This window comes from Bolinopsis microptera, chromosome 3, assembly GCF_026151205.1.
Source record: "Bolinopsis microptera isolate Bmic1 chromosome 3, MBARI_Bmic_1.0, whole genome shotgun sequence".
NCBI lineage: Eukaryota > Metazoa > Ctenophora > Tentaculata > Lobata > Bolinopsidae > Bolinopsis > Bolinopsis microptera.
In genome coordinates, this window is record NC_087074.1 from 15,621,031 (window position 1) to 15,636,500 (window position 15,470).

General features: G+C 38.6%; 2 protein-coding genes across 3 annotated transcripts; both read right to left on the reverse strand.

Annotated features, from left to right (window-relative positions):
- Positions 1-4,413: 4,413 nt before the first annotated feature.
- LOC134812206 (sphingolipid delta(4)-desaturase DES1-like) lies at positions 4,414-14,145 on the reverse strand. 2 transcript variants are annotated; one of them, XM_063819467.1, is made up of 9 exons: positions 14,140-14,145; positions 8,913-8,998; positions 8,126-8,275; positions 7,671-7,763; positions 6,833-6,984; positions 6,476-6,611; positions 5,815-6,016; positions 5,531-5,683; positions 4,414-5,243 (listed from the first exon to the last, which is right to left on the reverse strand). In XM_063819467.1, the coding sequence occupies exons 2-9, from the start codon at positions 8,992-8,994 to the stop codon at positions 5,222-5,224; spliced, it is 990 nt and encodes a 329-aa protein (XP_063675537.1). In that variant the 5' UTR covers positions 8,995-8,998; positions 14,140-14,145; the 3' UTR covers positions 4,414-5,221. The 2 variants fall into 2 exon arrangements, with proteins under 2 accessions (XP_063675537.1, XP_063675536.1); XM_063819466.1 differs by lacking the exon at positions 14,140-14,145 and having other exon boundaries at positions 8,913-8,999.
- Positions 10,038-13,178, reverse strand: LOC134812642 (dimethylaniline monooxygenase [N-oxide-forming] 2-like). The gene has a single exon (XM_063820130.1). It carries the CDS (start codon positions 13,169-13,171, stop codon positions 11,597-11,599), a length of 1,575 nt encoding a protein of 524 aa, XP_063676200.1. The 5' UTR covers positions 13,172-13,178; the 3' UTR covers positions 10,038-11,596.
- Positions 14,146-15,470: the final 1,325 nt, after the last annotated feature.

A 15,470-nucleotide genomic window follows, 5' to 3' on the forward strand; every position in this document is an offset into this window, starting at 1 on the left:
CCATGATAGCGTGAGTATCACGGACCCCGCTATACTTGCGAGACTTAATGCTGACACTATATCTTCTTCGCAAGTTTCCTCGCCTCACAACGAAACATCGGAATCTTTCAAGGAGAACCAGGAGAAGTTAAATCTTAATGATCTCAACTCAAAACTGGATAAAGTTGTCAGAGAACGGGTGTGTGAGAAGTATAAGCGAGGAAAATGTCCGCATGGTTTAAGGGGGAAGAAAGAACATGAAGGACGTGTCTGTGAGTTCGAACACCCTAGATACTGTGATAAGTACTGCCGCTTTGGTACTCAGCGTAACTTCGGGTGCAATAAGGGTTCCAGCTGCAAGTTCTTTCACCCCGTGCTCTGTAAGTTCTCTGTCAAGAACAAGCTGTGTACTAACTCAGAGTGCACATTTATCCACCTGAAAGGGACCCGGAGAAAGGAGAATGGTGATGCTCCTCGGCCCAAGAAAGGTGATAAAGCTGCCCCCGCCCCTACAGCTACCCAGGATTCTACCTCAGTTGCTGATTATGGGGCTTCTTTTTTAGAGTTAGCGAGACTGATGGACAGGATGCAAACCTGCTTCACTCGGGAAATCTCGGAAATCCGTGCCAGTCCCCGCCCCAACCCTCAATACCAGTTTCCCCCACCACACCTTCAGTCAGGATTGGCCTACCCACAGCGCCAGTACCCCTATCCGACACCTCTGCTCCCTACCCATGCCCAGATGATGCAGAACGTGCCCACTATTCCTCATGACTTGTCTTAAACGTGCAGTCCATGAATCCGAGCGCTTCAAGTACAAGCCGTTGGAAGGTGCCCGATATTTCCGCTTACATTAACGATGAACGAGCGAGAAATCATTCCTTACCTTTTGTAGCGCTCACTGAGACTTGGCTCAAACCCTATATGGCTGATGCCCAACTACATGTTCCAGGGTATACAGTCTCCCGATGTGACCGAAGTGGGCGGGTCGGAAGTGGAGTTTTGCTCTATTCCCACATCAACATACCTGTAAGTGAGTGTGATACGTTTGATGATGGTACCTGCGAGGGTTTATTTTGCAGATTCAGCACGATTAATACATGTGTTGTAGTGGCTTATCGACCCCCAAATGCCCCCCTCAGCAGTTTCAACTCACTTTTGGAGTTTATCTCCACGTGTATTCACCGTGTTAATGATGAAAGCTACGATATTATGCTCACAGGTGACTACAACTTACCCTCAATAGACTGGCAGACTGTATCCGTGTCGTCAGGAGGTTCCAGTGAGACTCAGCTATCAGCTCACTCCCTTCTCAACTTCATGGCCAAGCATCTGCTGAGTCAATACGTCCTTTGTCCAACCAGGGGTAACAATGTTCTAGACTTGTTCATCACGAATAACAGCAGACTTGTTACTAATGTTCAGGCACAAGCTACCTCACTGTCTGACCATCATCTGGTGGATGTTATGCTCGCTACCAATCCGCTATCCCGAAAGGAGGCTACCATCCCTAAGTTTGACGAAAGTAGCTTCAGGTCTCTTGACTTTTTTAAGGCGGATTTTGATGCACTAAAGGAGGAGTTACAGGAAGTTAACTGGTCTCAGCTTCGTGACTCATGCTCCTTTGAGGAGTTTCCTGCTCTTTTTACGGAGACCCTGTTCCAGATTTGCTGTTCGTGTGTTCCTCAGAAATCGGTGCCCTCTGGACGTCCTAAGCACAGCAACGCGTTGAGACGGAAATGCAACCGGCAAAAAGCACGACTCCAAGCATTAATTGACAAGAATGCTTCAGAAGACCAGATCAAGGCAGTCAGGAATAAAGTTGCACTCTTACAGTACGACATCATGACTGCACATACCAAGAAACTGGATGAGAAGGAGAACAGAGCCATCGAGAAGATTAAAAGTAATCCGAAGTTCTTCTAGTTCTATAGTTATGCCCGATCCCTCTCAACTATCAAATCCAGTATTAACATGCTATTTGATGCAAACCAGGAGATCACTACTGACACAAAGCAGATGGCGGACTTACTTCAGGAGCAGTTTAGCTCCGTGTTCAGTGATCCAAGCTCTCCTGATATCAAGGACCCAGATTTCCCGTTACCTATGATCGAACATCCGCAAACTCTTGAAGATTTTTGCATCATGGATGACGATATCATATCTGCAATTGGGAATATTCCTCCTAACTCTGCTAGCGGACCTGATGGAATACCTGCTATCCTCTTAAAGAGCTGTGCAAAAGAGATGTGCGAGCCGATACGGCTCATCTGGAGCGAATCCTTTGAGCGTGGTGAAGTACCTAAGTTCTACAAAGATACCTACATCACTCCTCTTTACAAAAAGGGTGATCGGGCGAAAGCTATCAACTACCGGCCGGTGGCGCTCACATCTCACGTTATAAAAGTGTACGAACGCATACTGCGTGGCAAGATGGTTAGCTTCATAGAGAAGAACGGATTACTCTGTGATAATCAACATGGATTTCGATCTGGGCGGAGCTGTCTCACCCAACTGCTCAGTCACGTTGATGACATTGTTCAAGGATTGGTGAAAAACGCTGATACTGACGCCATATACCTTGACTTTGCGAAAGCATTTGATAAAGTGGATCACCGACTGCTTATTAAGAAGCTTAGAAGAATGGGAATTCACGAAAAGGTGGTGTCGTGGATCGAATCCTTCTTAAGTGACCGCACACAGTGTGTTGTGTTGGACGGGATGTCATCACTTGCTGCAGCAATCATAAGCGGAGTGCCACAGGGTACAGTTTTGGGCCCGCTGCTTTTCATTTTGTTCATTAATGACATGAAGCTGTGCATCACAGGATGTGTCATTAGATTCTTTGCTGACGATACACGGATTTTGAGGCACATCTATACACTTGAAGATGCAAGTATACTGCAAAATGATCTCAACTCTGTCATCGACTGGGCAAGATGCAATAACATGTCATTGCATGAGGATAAATTTGAGATACTCGTGCACAAACGCTGTCCCCGAAACAGCTTGCAAGACCTCCCGTTTGCCATCCTGACGCAAACTTATCAAGTTTCGCATGGTAACATAATGTACCCTACGGATGCAGTCAAAGACCTGGGGGTTTTGATCTCGGCGGACTTGTCTTGGAGCTCCCATGTTACTATGATAGCAGATCGTGCCCGTAAAGTTGCCTCTTGGGTTCTGAGCGCTTTTAGATCGAGAAACAAGATCACTATGCTGACCCTCTACAAGTCATTAGTCAGAAGCCATCTCGAGTACTGTTGTCCCCTCTGGAATTCAACTAAGCAAGCTGATATCGCTGAACTAGAGGGAGTACAACGTACATTTACGTCAAAAATACATGGTGTACAACATCTGAACTATTGGCAGAGACTGAAGGCCTTAAAATTGATGTCACTTCAACGGAGGAGAGAACGTTACACTATCATTCATATGTGGAAGATCCTACACAAGAAGTGTCCTAATGATGTCAACGTTCAGTTTACAGATACACTCCGTTATGGCCAGAAAGCAGTAGTCCCTAGCTTGTCAACGTCCAGTAGCCAAAGGAATCAATCGATCTTTGACAGCTCATTTGTAGTGATGGGGCCTCGATTGTGGAACATCATTCCCGCAAACCTGCACCTTATCGAGGACCCCCTACGCTTCAAGTCATTGTTGACGGAGTTTGTTACATCTATTCCGGACGAACCTCCTGTTACTGGATATTGTTGCCAGAACGGGAATTCGTTATTGAACTGGAGCGCAGAAAAGACAGCAACTTCGCTGCACGGGTGGTCAGCCGTTCTGATGACCCGATAGAGGATCTATGAAGCAACCCCAAGTAACCCAAGTAAGTACGACTATACGAGAACTGAGGAGGAGGGCTGAAGAGGAGAACTGAGGAGGATGAGGAGGAGGACTGAGGAGGATTGAGGAGGACTGAAGAGGAGGACTGAGGAGGATGCAGAGGAGGACGAGGACTGAGGAGGATGAGGGGGAAGAGGAGGAGGAGGAAGCATCTAAATGTTATTTGTCCGCCCTACTTTTTGTCCGTTTTGAAAATATAGGGTACCGAACGGACAAAAACGGACACAAAACATGAGCCCCCCCCCCCCCCCCCTAATTGAAATTCCTGCGTGAGACCTAATTTTTCCGTTCGCCCTAGTTACATCTTGGTGACAGTAATACTAATACCAGGGTTACAGGGTCCTGGATGTATCATAATGTTTCATGTATAATCATAATATAGATGATGTTTTTTTTGATAGCTGTATGACGGTTTTTATGATTTTATCTGAGATTCTGAAGCGTTTCCACATGATTTGCTCCTTTAATGGTTTAATATCAAATATGAAACAATTCTTCTTAGCTATGTATTTAGTATTTACCTTCGCGCCATGCATTCCGTCTGCGCGCATTCGTTACAATGTTACTACAAGAAAACAAATATTTAAAACAAAGAAATGACTCGAATAGTAAAATCTACAAAATTGAGGTATAATATCATCTTCAAGACACAGAGTTAGCTGTACGTGCCAACAACCAACATAAAATCCTTGTAAATTACAAAAGCTGATAATTCGGCTGTCCCTTACCCTTAATTAAATATTAACATCTATGAATCATAATCAATTACTTAATCGTTAACAATCATTTGTGAAAGTAATATTTCTACCGATATCTATAACTTTTATTCAAATAAATCAACCAGCATTAAAGCATTAATATACAAAATCGGCAGATTCAATTAATTTATAGAAAGTATTATGAATGGTAGACCACTGGAGATGATGTAATCTGGCTCCTGAGTTAAAGCTTCGAAGTCTATGAGATCTTAAAAATTAATTAAATTCAATAAATAATCTAAGGGAGCCACGAGACACGTTACTGGGCCGCGCTCAGCCTGTCATTCCGCCTAATCTCTACCATGATAGCCTGAGGTCCCCAGGTAACGAGACACGATGTAATATTTCCCTAAATGTAGAACTTATTAAACAAGTATGTTATGAAATAAAAAGTACACATGCAATTCACATAAATTAAGTAACAACGACAATTGAAAATGTTAAACACTCCTCGTTTTCCCGGCCAACTTTATCCGGGTCATTATAAAGTACAGGACGGTCACAGATTGTCCTGAGCTGGGAAACACGAGTTCAACATAGTGAGCACTCTTCTTTAGAGTGCTGCACTCTTCTTTAGAGTGCTGCACTCGTCTCGTGCGAGGCGTTTTAACATCGACAGTGCAACCACGTGTTTATTCGACTTTCTTCTCCTCTCTGCGATAAAGTAGATCATAAAATGACGTTAATTAAAGTTAATGTAAGATTGGTTGTCAGGTTCAAAGCAAGCACGGTGCTACAACAATGATAAAAAGATAAAAGGATTACTATTCTCACCTGAAGCTCTATATTCCATTGAATAAGTGAATTGTAAAATAAAGATAGAAATGTGCTAGGTTAATGCTTTTCGAGATCGACCCTATTAATATCAGCTGAAACCAGACCCGATATTGTTGTGACCCCCCCCCCCCCCCTCCCCACCCGATGTAACTGAGAACACTCACCCAGTAGATACAGTAGCAGCAGGAATGCCACGTTTGATTCTGCTGTAAGGTCCAATCTCAGGGTCGGTGATGTACTTGTAGATAACCCCGCTCCAGGAGTCGTAACTAGGCATCTCGTAGTACTCTGGAGCTATCTCCTTTACTTTTGGTAGTCTAGAGAATGTACTGGAGTTATGCCTAGTTCTTGGTTTGGTTCTTATTTAGTCATAGATTAAGATCTAATTGTTAGTTATCTTTATTGAAACAATATTGAATGCGATCTTTCAAGAAATATGCGATTTAACCTGCTCCAAGATACATAAGGGAAGTCATGGTGCTCGTTGTGATACCCAACATTCCAGGCGAGATAGTTGAGGGGTCCGTAGTAAGAGTAGGTCTCCTGTCCCTTCTTGAAGGTGTAGTGCTCGCTGATGAAGTGTCCAGCCATTGGGTGAAGGCCCATTCCTAGGAGGGTTCCTCCGGCTAGATACGCCAACGCCCAACCTCCTGATAATACAAGACGCATAGAGTCAAATAAAATAAAAGCTCGACCAAAAAAAAAAGCTCTACCAAATCAGTGCAAAGTGTGTGATCCATGGATGAGTGGCGAGGTGTGGTAATTATGGTGTGTTGACTTTGGTACACGGACTGAAATTCGACAAACCCTAAAGTTCGACTCTGTCGAACTACAGTGCGCTACCTGGACTCTAGTTAGTGGTGTGATGAGGTTAAGAGTGAGATCATTTCTTTGGGAAGCGTTCTTTCCAGATCGTTTGTATGTAGTGAGTTAATTGTGACAGATGGTGTCCTTCAAAAGTGATCTTCGTCTCGCAAGAGTTGTGATACAATGTACAGAATATGTACAGAGTATAACCAGCAGAGAAGATAAACGTCTAATAACACCAATTTTATATCAGAATATTTCTCGATTAAAATTGAGTGACTCGTAGTGACTGTGGTGCGTACCAATGAAGTTGTAGATAAGATAGTTCCAGCCAATTGTCCATATAGTGTTAGCAATCTCCAGAGTTTCTACAGGTTTGGGGTGGATGAAGAGAGGTCGGATTGTGTAGAATAGAGGCTGGAGGAACACCCAGATCAGCTGAAAATATGTTAAAATATTGCTAAAAATATGTTGAAAATATGCTGAAAATATGTTGAAAATATGCTTTAAAAAAGCTGAAAATATGTTGATATCTGTAAGACACCTTTTTTATGACTTAATCATAGCTCACAGATTGTAATGAAGTGTTTGATAATAATATTCTAATCAAACTTCTGTATCGTATAAGAAGTAATATAAGAAGTATGTGGAATAGTTACCTTGGTGAAGGTGTTGTAGAAAAAGTAACCCTCTAGATGAGAAGGAATGTCCACATCAAGGGTGTTGTCACCTTGGTAACGATGGTGATCCAGGTGATACTTCTTGAAGGTGATGGAGGAAGGTACACACAACGGTATGTTAGCTACGAATCCTGAAGTAGATCAAGAATTCTTTGTTATACTACTTTTGGGCAAATATAAAGACTTTTGCTGACATTTTCACTTCAAGCATTTTAGTTTTAAAACTAAATAACGTAATAGCATAAAAAGCAGGATAATAGATTAATTTCCATCGACTTCTGAGCACCGTGCTTCAGATTTACAATCTTTGATTTACGATCTTTGATTTACAATCTTTGATTTACATACTACGTGACAGAGTTCAATGTTTTAAAAGCTTCCATGACACAAAGTTTTACACGATAAAAAATCATGCATTTCGCAGCTTTTGTCGCAAAAGAAATAACCATACTGTATGCAGTAAGATTCTATGAAGAGCTAGGTTACGTTTCGTAGCAAACGATAAGTATAACAAGTAGTTTAGTCGTATAGCATATAAGTAGAACTTGTTTCAGGGGGATAAGTTTAATTAGGGTACTTTGTAATATTATAATTCATAATATAATATTTGTAAATATTGTGCATTTACTCACCTGAGAGTCAAATTGAAAAGTTTCCCGTTTAGCTTAACTGGCAAATGCTTCAAATTTTATTCAAATTAAATTTGTTCCTTATAATCTATAGCGAACTTAGCAACAGAGACTTAAACATTGTGCCTCAACAAATTCTGGACCATCTCAGCATAAAAAACGTGTTTGAAATGTCCAAAAAATCTTACCTATGAAACGGTTCATCATTGGAGATGAGTGACCATAAGCGAGGTTGTGAGATATTTCGTGCATTGCCAGAGAAAGGTTGTGATTAATTGTTCCTGAAGTACATCCCAAGGTTAACAAAAGTTAAAAAAGGTTAACAAGGTTAACAAGGTTAACAAGGTTAACAAGGTTAACAAAGGTTAACAAGGTTAACAAGGTTAACAAGGTTAACAAGGTTAACAAGGTTAACAAGGTTTACAAATATAAAATCTTTTATACATCAGCGAAGTGTGATAGATGGTGTCCTTCAAAAAGTGTCTTATGATCTTCGTCTTGCATATGAGTTTATAAGAAAAACCCTGGTATAATTATTGGAACTATCAAATGAAGATGTGCAAAGTTTATTAACACAATGTAGATGTAATGGTACTAAGTAATGGTACTAAGTATACTGTATACGTATTGATAATTTTGTTACCGGCAAGCGCCCAGGCTAGAAATAAGATAGCCCATCCGGGCAGCTGAATGACGTAGAATGCAGTTACTAGTTGGAAGATTACTATCAGGGGAACGAGCCATTTCATGTACGGATCTGCTCCAAACAGATTCTTCATCTCTGGGTGCTTTGCTGATAATAATGTGAAATTAGAGTTCTGGTTGGAATAATAACCTGAATGTAAAAATAGTGTGCCAGTTCGTCATGTACGACACAACATAATATGTTAACATGGCATGTTAATACTTAATGGGCTGACTTGGAAACGTGAAAGGCTCGAATTCATCTCAGCTCAATCTTTCGCGAAAGATTGGAATTAATTCCAGTCCACGAATGCGCGTAATATCTGTGCGTGTGTCCAGATTCAAGTATTCGGCATTCGCGCGTAACAAACTGCAAACAACTCATTTCAAAATGTGTTCTAAATCGGGCTACCATGCACTAAATGAATAATGATATGTTATTGAATATTGATAGTCGATCACACTCAGTAGTCGGTGCTGCACGTTAAAGCGTTAAGCAGTGCAGTATTAAGATAAAATTACTTAAACGGTAAATATCAGGTGGTTTAGAATCGTGTAAATAACCGATCTTACAAACGATGAAAAATTGAAGTACGAGGCAATTGGCGACGAAATACGCCAGATTAACTTTAAACATTTATAAGTTAACAGAATTCAATAACAATCTAAGATTAAGAACAAGGAAATTTTAGAGCAGAGCAACGAAACGCCGCCTCATTGAGATTCCAGGAAATTAAAGTACAAACCTAATATCTCTTTTCTTCTAGTTGCGTGCGGTTCGTCATCGTACTTGTACTCAAAATCATTGGTAGACACCACTTGACCCATTCTACTGTAATGCAGTCAGAATTAGAAGAACTAAATAGCCATTAACTTAAAGCAACGGGCATTGAATCTCAGAGAAATAAGTAAAATTTCAAATTTTCAGTGGAAAGTTCTAGAAGTAGAGTTCTGGTTGGCTACAGAATCTGTCCCCAATCCCGTGTCAGAAAATGGTCAAACTCAATTCTGAGTGTAAATATGAGTGGTACCAGCTATAGAGGAATTTGTTTCCCTTTAAACCAGCTATTAAGCATTTAGAATTCTGTAAAACTACGGTTACAAATGCGCTAGAATATTTAGTAAATTGGGTCGATATGAAAATACTAGTACTTGCACTCAAATATTCACAGACACACTGGGCACAACAACCCTTGATTTAATTTCATGAATACTGCTAAATCCGTGAGACGAACGTCTGCCCCAAAATTGTATATTGTAGTTTTCACTCTCCTTATATCGACCCCTGCATGCTTCCAACTTTTAAATATATCCTTCATTTTTTGCACAATGTACTGGAATGTTACAAACTGAGTGATGTATTTACTATATCGTAGATACGATTTATAAAATTAGAATGTAATATGTACACTGTACAGCAAGGTGTAAGAATTATTGGCGTGTTTAAAATCTTATCTGTATTTTATGATAAAATTAATATTTTTCAACGTAGCGGATCATAACTTTACTCCTGAATATGGAAATTATAAAATTCAAAAACTGGTCTGTAGAACTAGAGTTCTGATGTGGAACTAATTGAATGTGGCAGTAAAGAAAGAGCTGATCGTACACAATAGAGTCTGTATTCACGTGACCTCATAAAACAGGATCAAGTTACAGATTACAGCAGTAGTTATTGTGCAAACACACTACGGCAGTAGTCTGTACATGTGCTGAGTAATTGTTAGTGAAATTACAGCTATCTTTTATGGTATTGGTTTATTAATGCTTTTCAAACAAACTTACAATGTTATTACAGAAGAAGAACAGAGATTATTGATTATTTGTCAGCTAGTTTTGAAGGAAATTAAAATGAAACATGCATTGTAACTTTAACTTAAGTTTTAGAATAATACATACGATTTGAAATGTATACAACAAAATTTGATCAAACACATAAAATTGATATAACATTTTATTACACAGTTAATGATAACGTGTAATTGTTTGGGTAAATTATCAAATTCATAAATAGAAAATTCAAACTATATTAAATTCTATTGAATTCTCTCACAATTAGCAAAATAATGTATTCAAAAATCAAAATTACAAAAATCCAACCTAATATCACAGAATTAAGATAATTAACCAAGATACAGATGCAGTGAAGGTTATGTGTAATAGGAAACTGTTTGTAAGGTAAACACGACAAGGTAAATCTAATTTACTGACGGTGCTGTGTCGTCTTATATTACACAAACCTCACGCTGCAGGTATTAAATAATCTAATAAATGGAAAGGTGTGTCAAAATCGGCTTTAAATATCGTATCCCGAGTGACTGAAAATACACGAACATTCTCGAATTTTCGATTCTTTATCTCGTGATTATCATACTGTAGAAGAAATAACACGCCACGCTAACTTGATGGATTTCTCTGTGGAACACAGTGGAAAAGGATACCCGGTCGGAGATTGGAAAGCTCACGAAAGCCGTGAATGTGTCTCGTCCTCATCTGATATCAACCAGGGTGTTCTACAAAAACTGCTTAAGGGTCCGCTTGTAAATTTCCTCTGCAGCATAGTACATTTAATGGACAGCAATATGAACTTATGCAAGTCTGCAGCTAGCAAGATATATCATATGAAAACAGAACAGATAGACATGCAAAAGCAGCTGACAAACAGATAGCAGGGTCAGATCGACTCGGTGCAGAAAACTGTAAAAAGTGAAATGATAAGTTGGGCAGATGTCGTCAGGAAGAACAGCGCCCAGAACAATCAGCTTACAGCAAAAACTGTGAAAGAAGCCGTGATATCAGTAAATGAGGAAGAACAAAGATCGAGAAACTTGATTATCTATGTAGCGTAAAGAAGATGAAAGAAGGGGAGTGGGAGGACGTATTAAATATTGAGACAATAAAGTTCTTTAAAAAATTCTTAATTGTGTTAGTGAGAGCTATGTTACATTCACATTCTTTATCTACGTGCCGATACTGTGTAGTTTGTTTTACATAGTTTTACATAGTAGTGTAAGTTGTGGCTGACGATTTCTATAAACCGTTTTCAACAAGATTTTTTTACAATGCAGGATTTTGTGTAGAGATTTAGGTAGAAGAATGAACTGTGGCTCATATTTTATTATATCTAGGTCAAGGCATAATACTATATTTAGGTCAGCCATGATCTGTTGAGCTCGCAGGACTGAAAGTCATTGCAAGGCGGGTCTGGCTTTAATTGTAAACTAAGTAGGTGCAGATCGTTTCATTTCCAGGGATAGCAATTTTATTTTGTTTAAAATAAATTGTGTAATGTGTACCTATACTGCTCAAAAGCCCCTATTGGTGGCCTTTTAAATCAAGCAAAGTTACATTTATATCTGATTCTTAAAATTGCTGAAATTAAAATTTTCATATAAACCCTCAATGTTATTTTAAAAATCAATCTGAAAAATCAAAGATAGTGTTGAGGTAAAAAGATGGCTCCAGTTATAGAAAAAATGCCTCCAAACAAAATACAATTCAACTTCAAGAACCAGTTCTTACCGAAGGCTCTGTCACATGTTCTGTTAAGTGAGTCTTTAGCTACACCACCAAGTCTAGAATCACTCAAATTGTATCCTGCCCAAGTTATGGGACCAAAATAATACCCAATCATCAACTTTGGAGATAACACCAAATCCAAAAACTTGGGAGTTTTACCCATAATATGAGCTAGTTTATCTCTATAATCAATGGGTAAAAACAGACTTGCTCGGAATGCTTTACAATTTGTAGCCAGGTCATTTTTCTCTTTAGAAACTGACATTTTCATCTGGTTTTGATCAGGCAGCTTTACTTTGCCAGTCAACAGAGCAACAATGTACTGTGCCTGAAGGTCTATAACCTGGAAGGGGGAGGTGAACCTGCTGTTAAATAACCCGATATAAGACATGAGGAGAGGAGTGTTCAGTGGTACCATGTTCATATAAAGATCAGGATATTGTCCTTCTCCAGCTTGCAATCCATCTGATAAGAACTCAAATCTTGGCTTATAGCCAGTACAGAATATCACATGATCAAATGTTAACTTTAATTTGTTCCCTTCGTTAGTAGCGATTGACACACTATTGCCATTGTTAACTTCCGTTAATGAACCGTGTATAACAGATATTTTCTCAGTCCGCACTAAATCCACAAACTCATCTGAACTCACCATATTTCCCCCAGCTGGGTCACATTTGTTGGAAATTTGCCAGTTATTTTGATTGAAGTATTTCCAATTAAAAGCTATCTTTATCAACTTGTTCAGTACTTTATGAGGTAGATATGTAAACAAGCGAGGAAGTTTCAGATCAGAAGGAGCATTGGAATTCAAATCACGTTTTGGACCAAACCAACTTCCCTTCCGTGTCAACACGCTCACCTCATTGCCACCAAATTTAGTGAGATCTACTGCAATGTCAACTGCACTGAAACTCAATCCTACTACCAATACTTTCTTTCTGGTTAGTTCTAGTTGCGAACAATTCTTATAATTAACTGAATGTGTGACAAAGTCTAGATTGTTAACACCGGATATAGGGTAATTTGGTACGTCACTGTGTCCGTTTGCTATTACAACATGATCTGCTGTAAAAGTGTTTTTTTCAGATTGAGATTTTAAGTTCACAATTTCTATAGTAAACTTGTTTTCCACTCTCTTTACAGAAACAACTTGGCTATCAAAATAACATTCAACAGAGCTATTAACAATGAATTTGCGAGCGTAGGTTTTGATGTACTTCAATACATGAGAGTGATGAGGAAAATCAATAGTACCATCAGGCCAGGGTAAGTCTGTTAGCTCCATCAGATATTTGGAAACATTACAGACAGTACAATCCATGACACCATTAGGACCAGATATGTCCCATACCCCACCAAAGTCACTTCTAGACTCAAACAGAAGTATCCTACATCCTAGCTTGTAATGGAGTAACCACTTGGCTTGTACCATTCCTGATACACCTCCTCCGATTATGGCAATTGTTTTACCTGAAATATCCATCCTAGAATAATGTGAGTCAATTGTTTTGTACAATTCTTAATGTTCGAGTTCATAAGAATTTTGATCCAGTGTTGAACATCAAACAATCTAGTGAAACAAGTGAAACAAATTTTAGTGAAACAAATTTAAAATGTTATCCTTTATTTTACGTGTAAAATCCGGATTGGAGTATTATTTATGAGTCGCATTGTTGTAATGTATTCTGGGTAAAATTATCTTTATCCCGGTTGTTGCGACAAGTAAAAATGCTCTTATTAGGGAAAGGAGATTACTCGACGTTTCAATGTAACTACATCGTATTCATGATCTAAAAACAAGTGTTAAAAATTCAAAACGTAAAAAACATATATCTGAGGCAAAATTTGTGTACGTTAATTTATTTTTAATCAATCAACTTTATCCAAAAATTCGATACAAAAAAGTCATAACAAAATTCATACCAAAACTAATTTATACGACGACAAACTTTTATAGTAAATACTGTACATTCCTAAAACTACTACTAAATATACTACACATGATACAGAAGCATGGAGTGCTACAACGGTGAACAGGTGCATGATGTGAAGTGTGTAGGTATGTATCTAGTGTGGAGTGAAAATGGCGGGAATCGTACTGACCAATGAGAAGTGTGAAACGTGGGAGCCTAATATGGTTTGATTGATGTTGTAAGGGTAGTGTGTTGAATAGGAGGCGGAAGTGTGCGTGTGTGAGATGTGGTCCCTGTACTCAGAAAGTAAACAAAACCTATAAATATCACTAAAAATCACTACATATGTGTAGACAATCCCCTGTCTGTAAAGTATACAATATGTTACACCCTGTTTATTATGTACTTGTTACTAAAAAACGTTTGATAGTTTCTAACTCATCTCTCTTGTTAATGTTAGGTTTGAACTTCAAAATAAGCATTGCTTCTGCAATCTTTCTTCTAGCTGTGTTGCTTTCTGTTTTTAAAATCTCAAATTCTCAAATTATTTTACAATCATAATATAATAATATTTATAAGCCTCCGTTTTGAAAGTTTTAAATCTTAATACATTCACATTTCTATTTAAAATTCAATTTTATGTACAAGTCAATAACTGGCCGCCAAAGCCGCGCATTCTTGAAAACAGGATTAACTTGATTATAGTTATACGACTATGTAAATTTAAAACTATCCGTGGTTTTTTCTTTAAAATAAATAAGTTATAATTTTACCTAAGTCCAAAGCCAGCTTTGAAAAATTTACTATTAAATCATAACATATCGTCAACTTTAAATATTTACAATGCAACAATTCATTAATCTGTAAACACGCGTACTCCAGCCCCTAAACGCATAAATTGTTATGCGGCGCGGCTCAAGCCGCGCACGCACGTATTATTTTATACTGTTTGCTTTCTAATAAATATCGTGCCAATGTGTACGTCTAAATTGTAAACGTTCATGTTTTGTGTAAAGTGAATCCAATTGGGACTAGTGACAAGGATAAGGACCCAAGTGCCTGTACGGCTTTTTCGGACCCCTGTGGACCACTACTCTTGAAATCACTCTACAACATTGAACATCTATATCTACTACGTCATTTGGCAATTATTGTCATTAATCTAACTTTCTAATTAATTGCCGAGGGGGAAGAGTAAACGCTTCACATTAAAATTCAATATACAAAATTCAAAACCATCAATACGGTATTAAATATTATGGACAAATCTATAGATCTATTTCGTAGTCATATATTCACATGATTTGCTTTATATTATCTTAATACTGTAATGAAGTACAGTAGGATTTGTGTTTCGAGAAAGAAAGGTTGCGGTCAAATTATTAACAAAAGTAAACAAAAGTCCATCAGGGACTCCGTGGAGTCGAAAAAGGTACACGGCCGCTGTCTGGTGCTGCTAGGCATTTATTGATCAAGATGTTTTATTGTATTGATTTATAATGATTCTATTGTTCGTGACTAATCAAGTTCTAAGTGGAGGTATAAAGTGCTGCTTAAGATACTTCGTCATCTCATGTCCAGTATAATGATTAAGATAGTATACAATGCAGTTTTAGTAGTTGACCCATACAGTTAAGTCCGTCATAACTCACAATCGTTAAGTCGTCGGTAAATTGTCAAAGTCGTTGTGTGTTTATTCGTTGAGATAGCAGTAAGATAAGATGTTACGCGCGCGCGCGTTTAATCCCGTCGACGTGAGATGTGACAATGAAAACGCCATAGAATTATTATTTTCACGCGTTACGTAGAGTTTACCAGTGTGTAATACTAGTTAACACTGGGTGTACACTGAGTGTAAGTGTAAGTTTC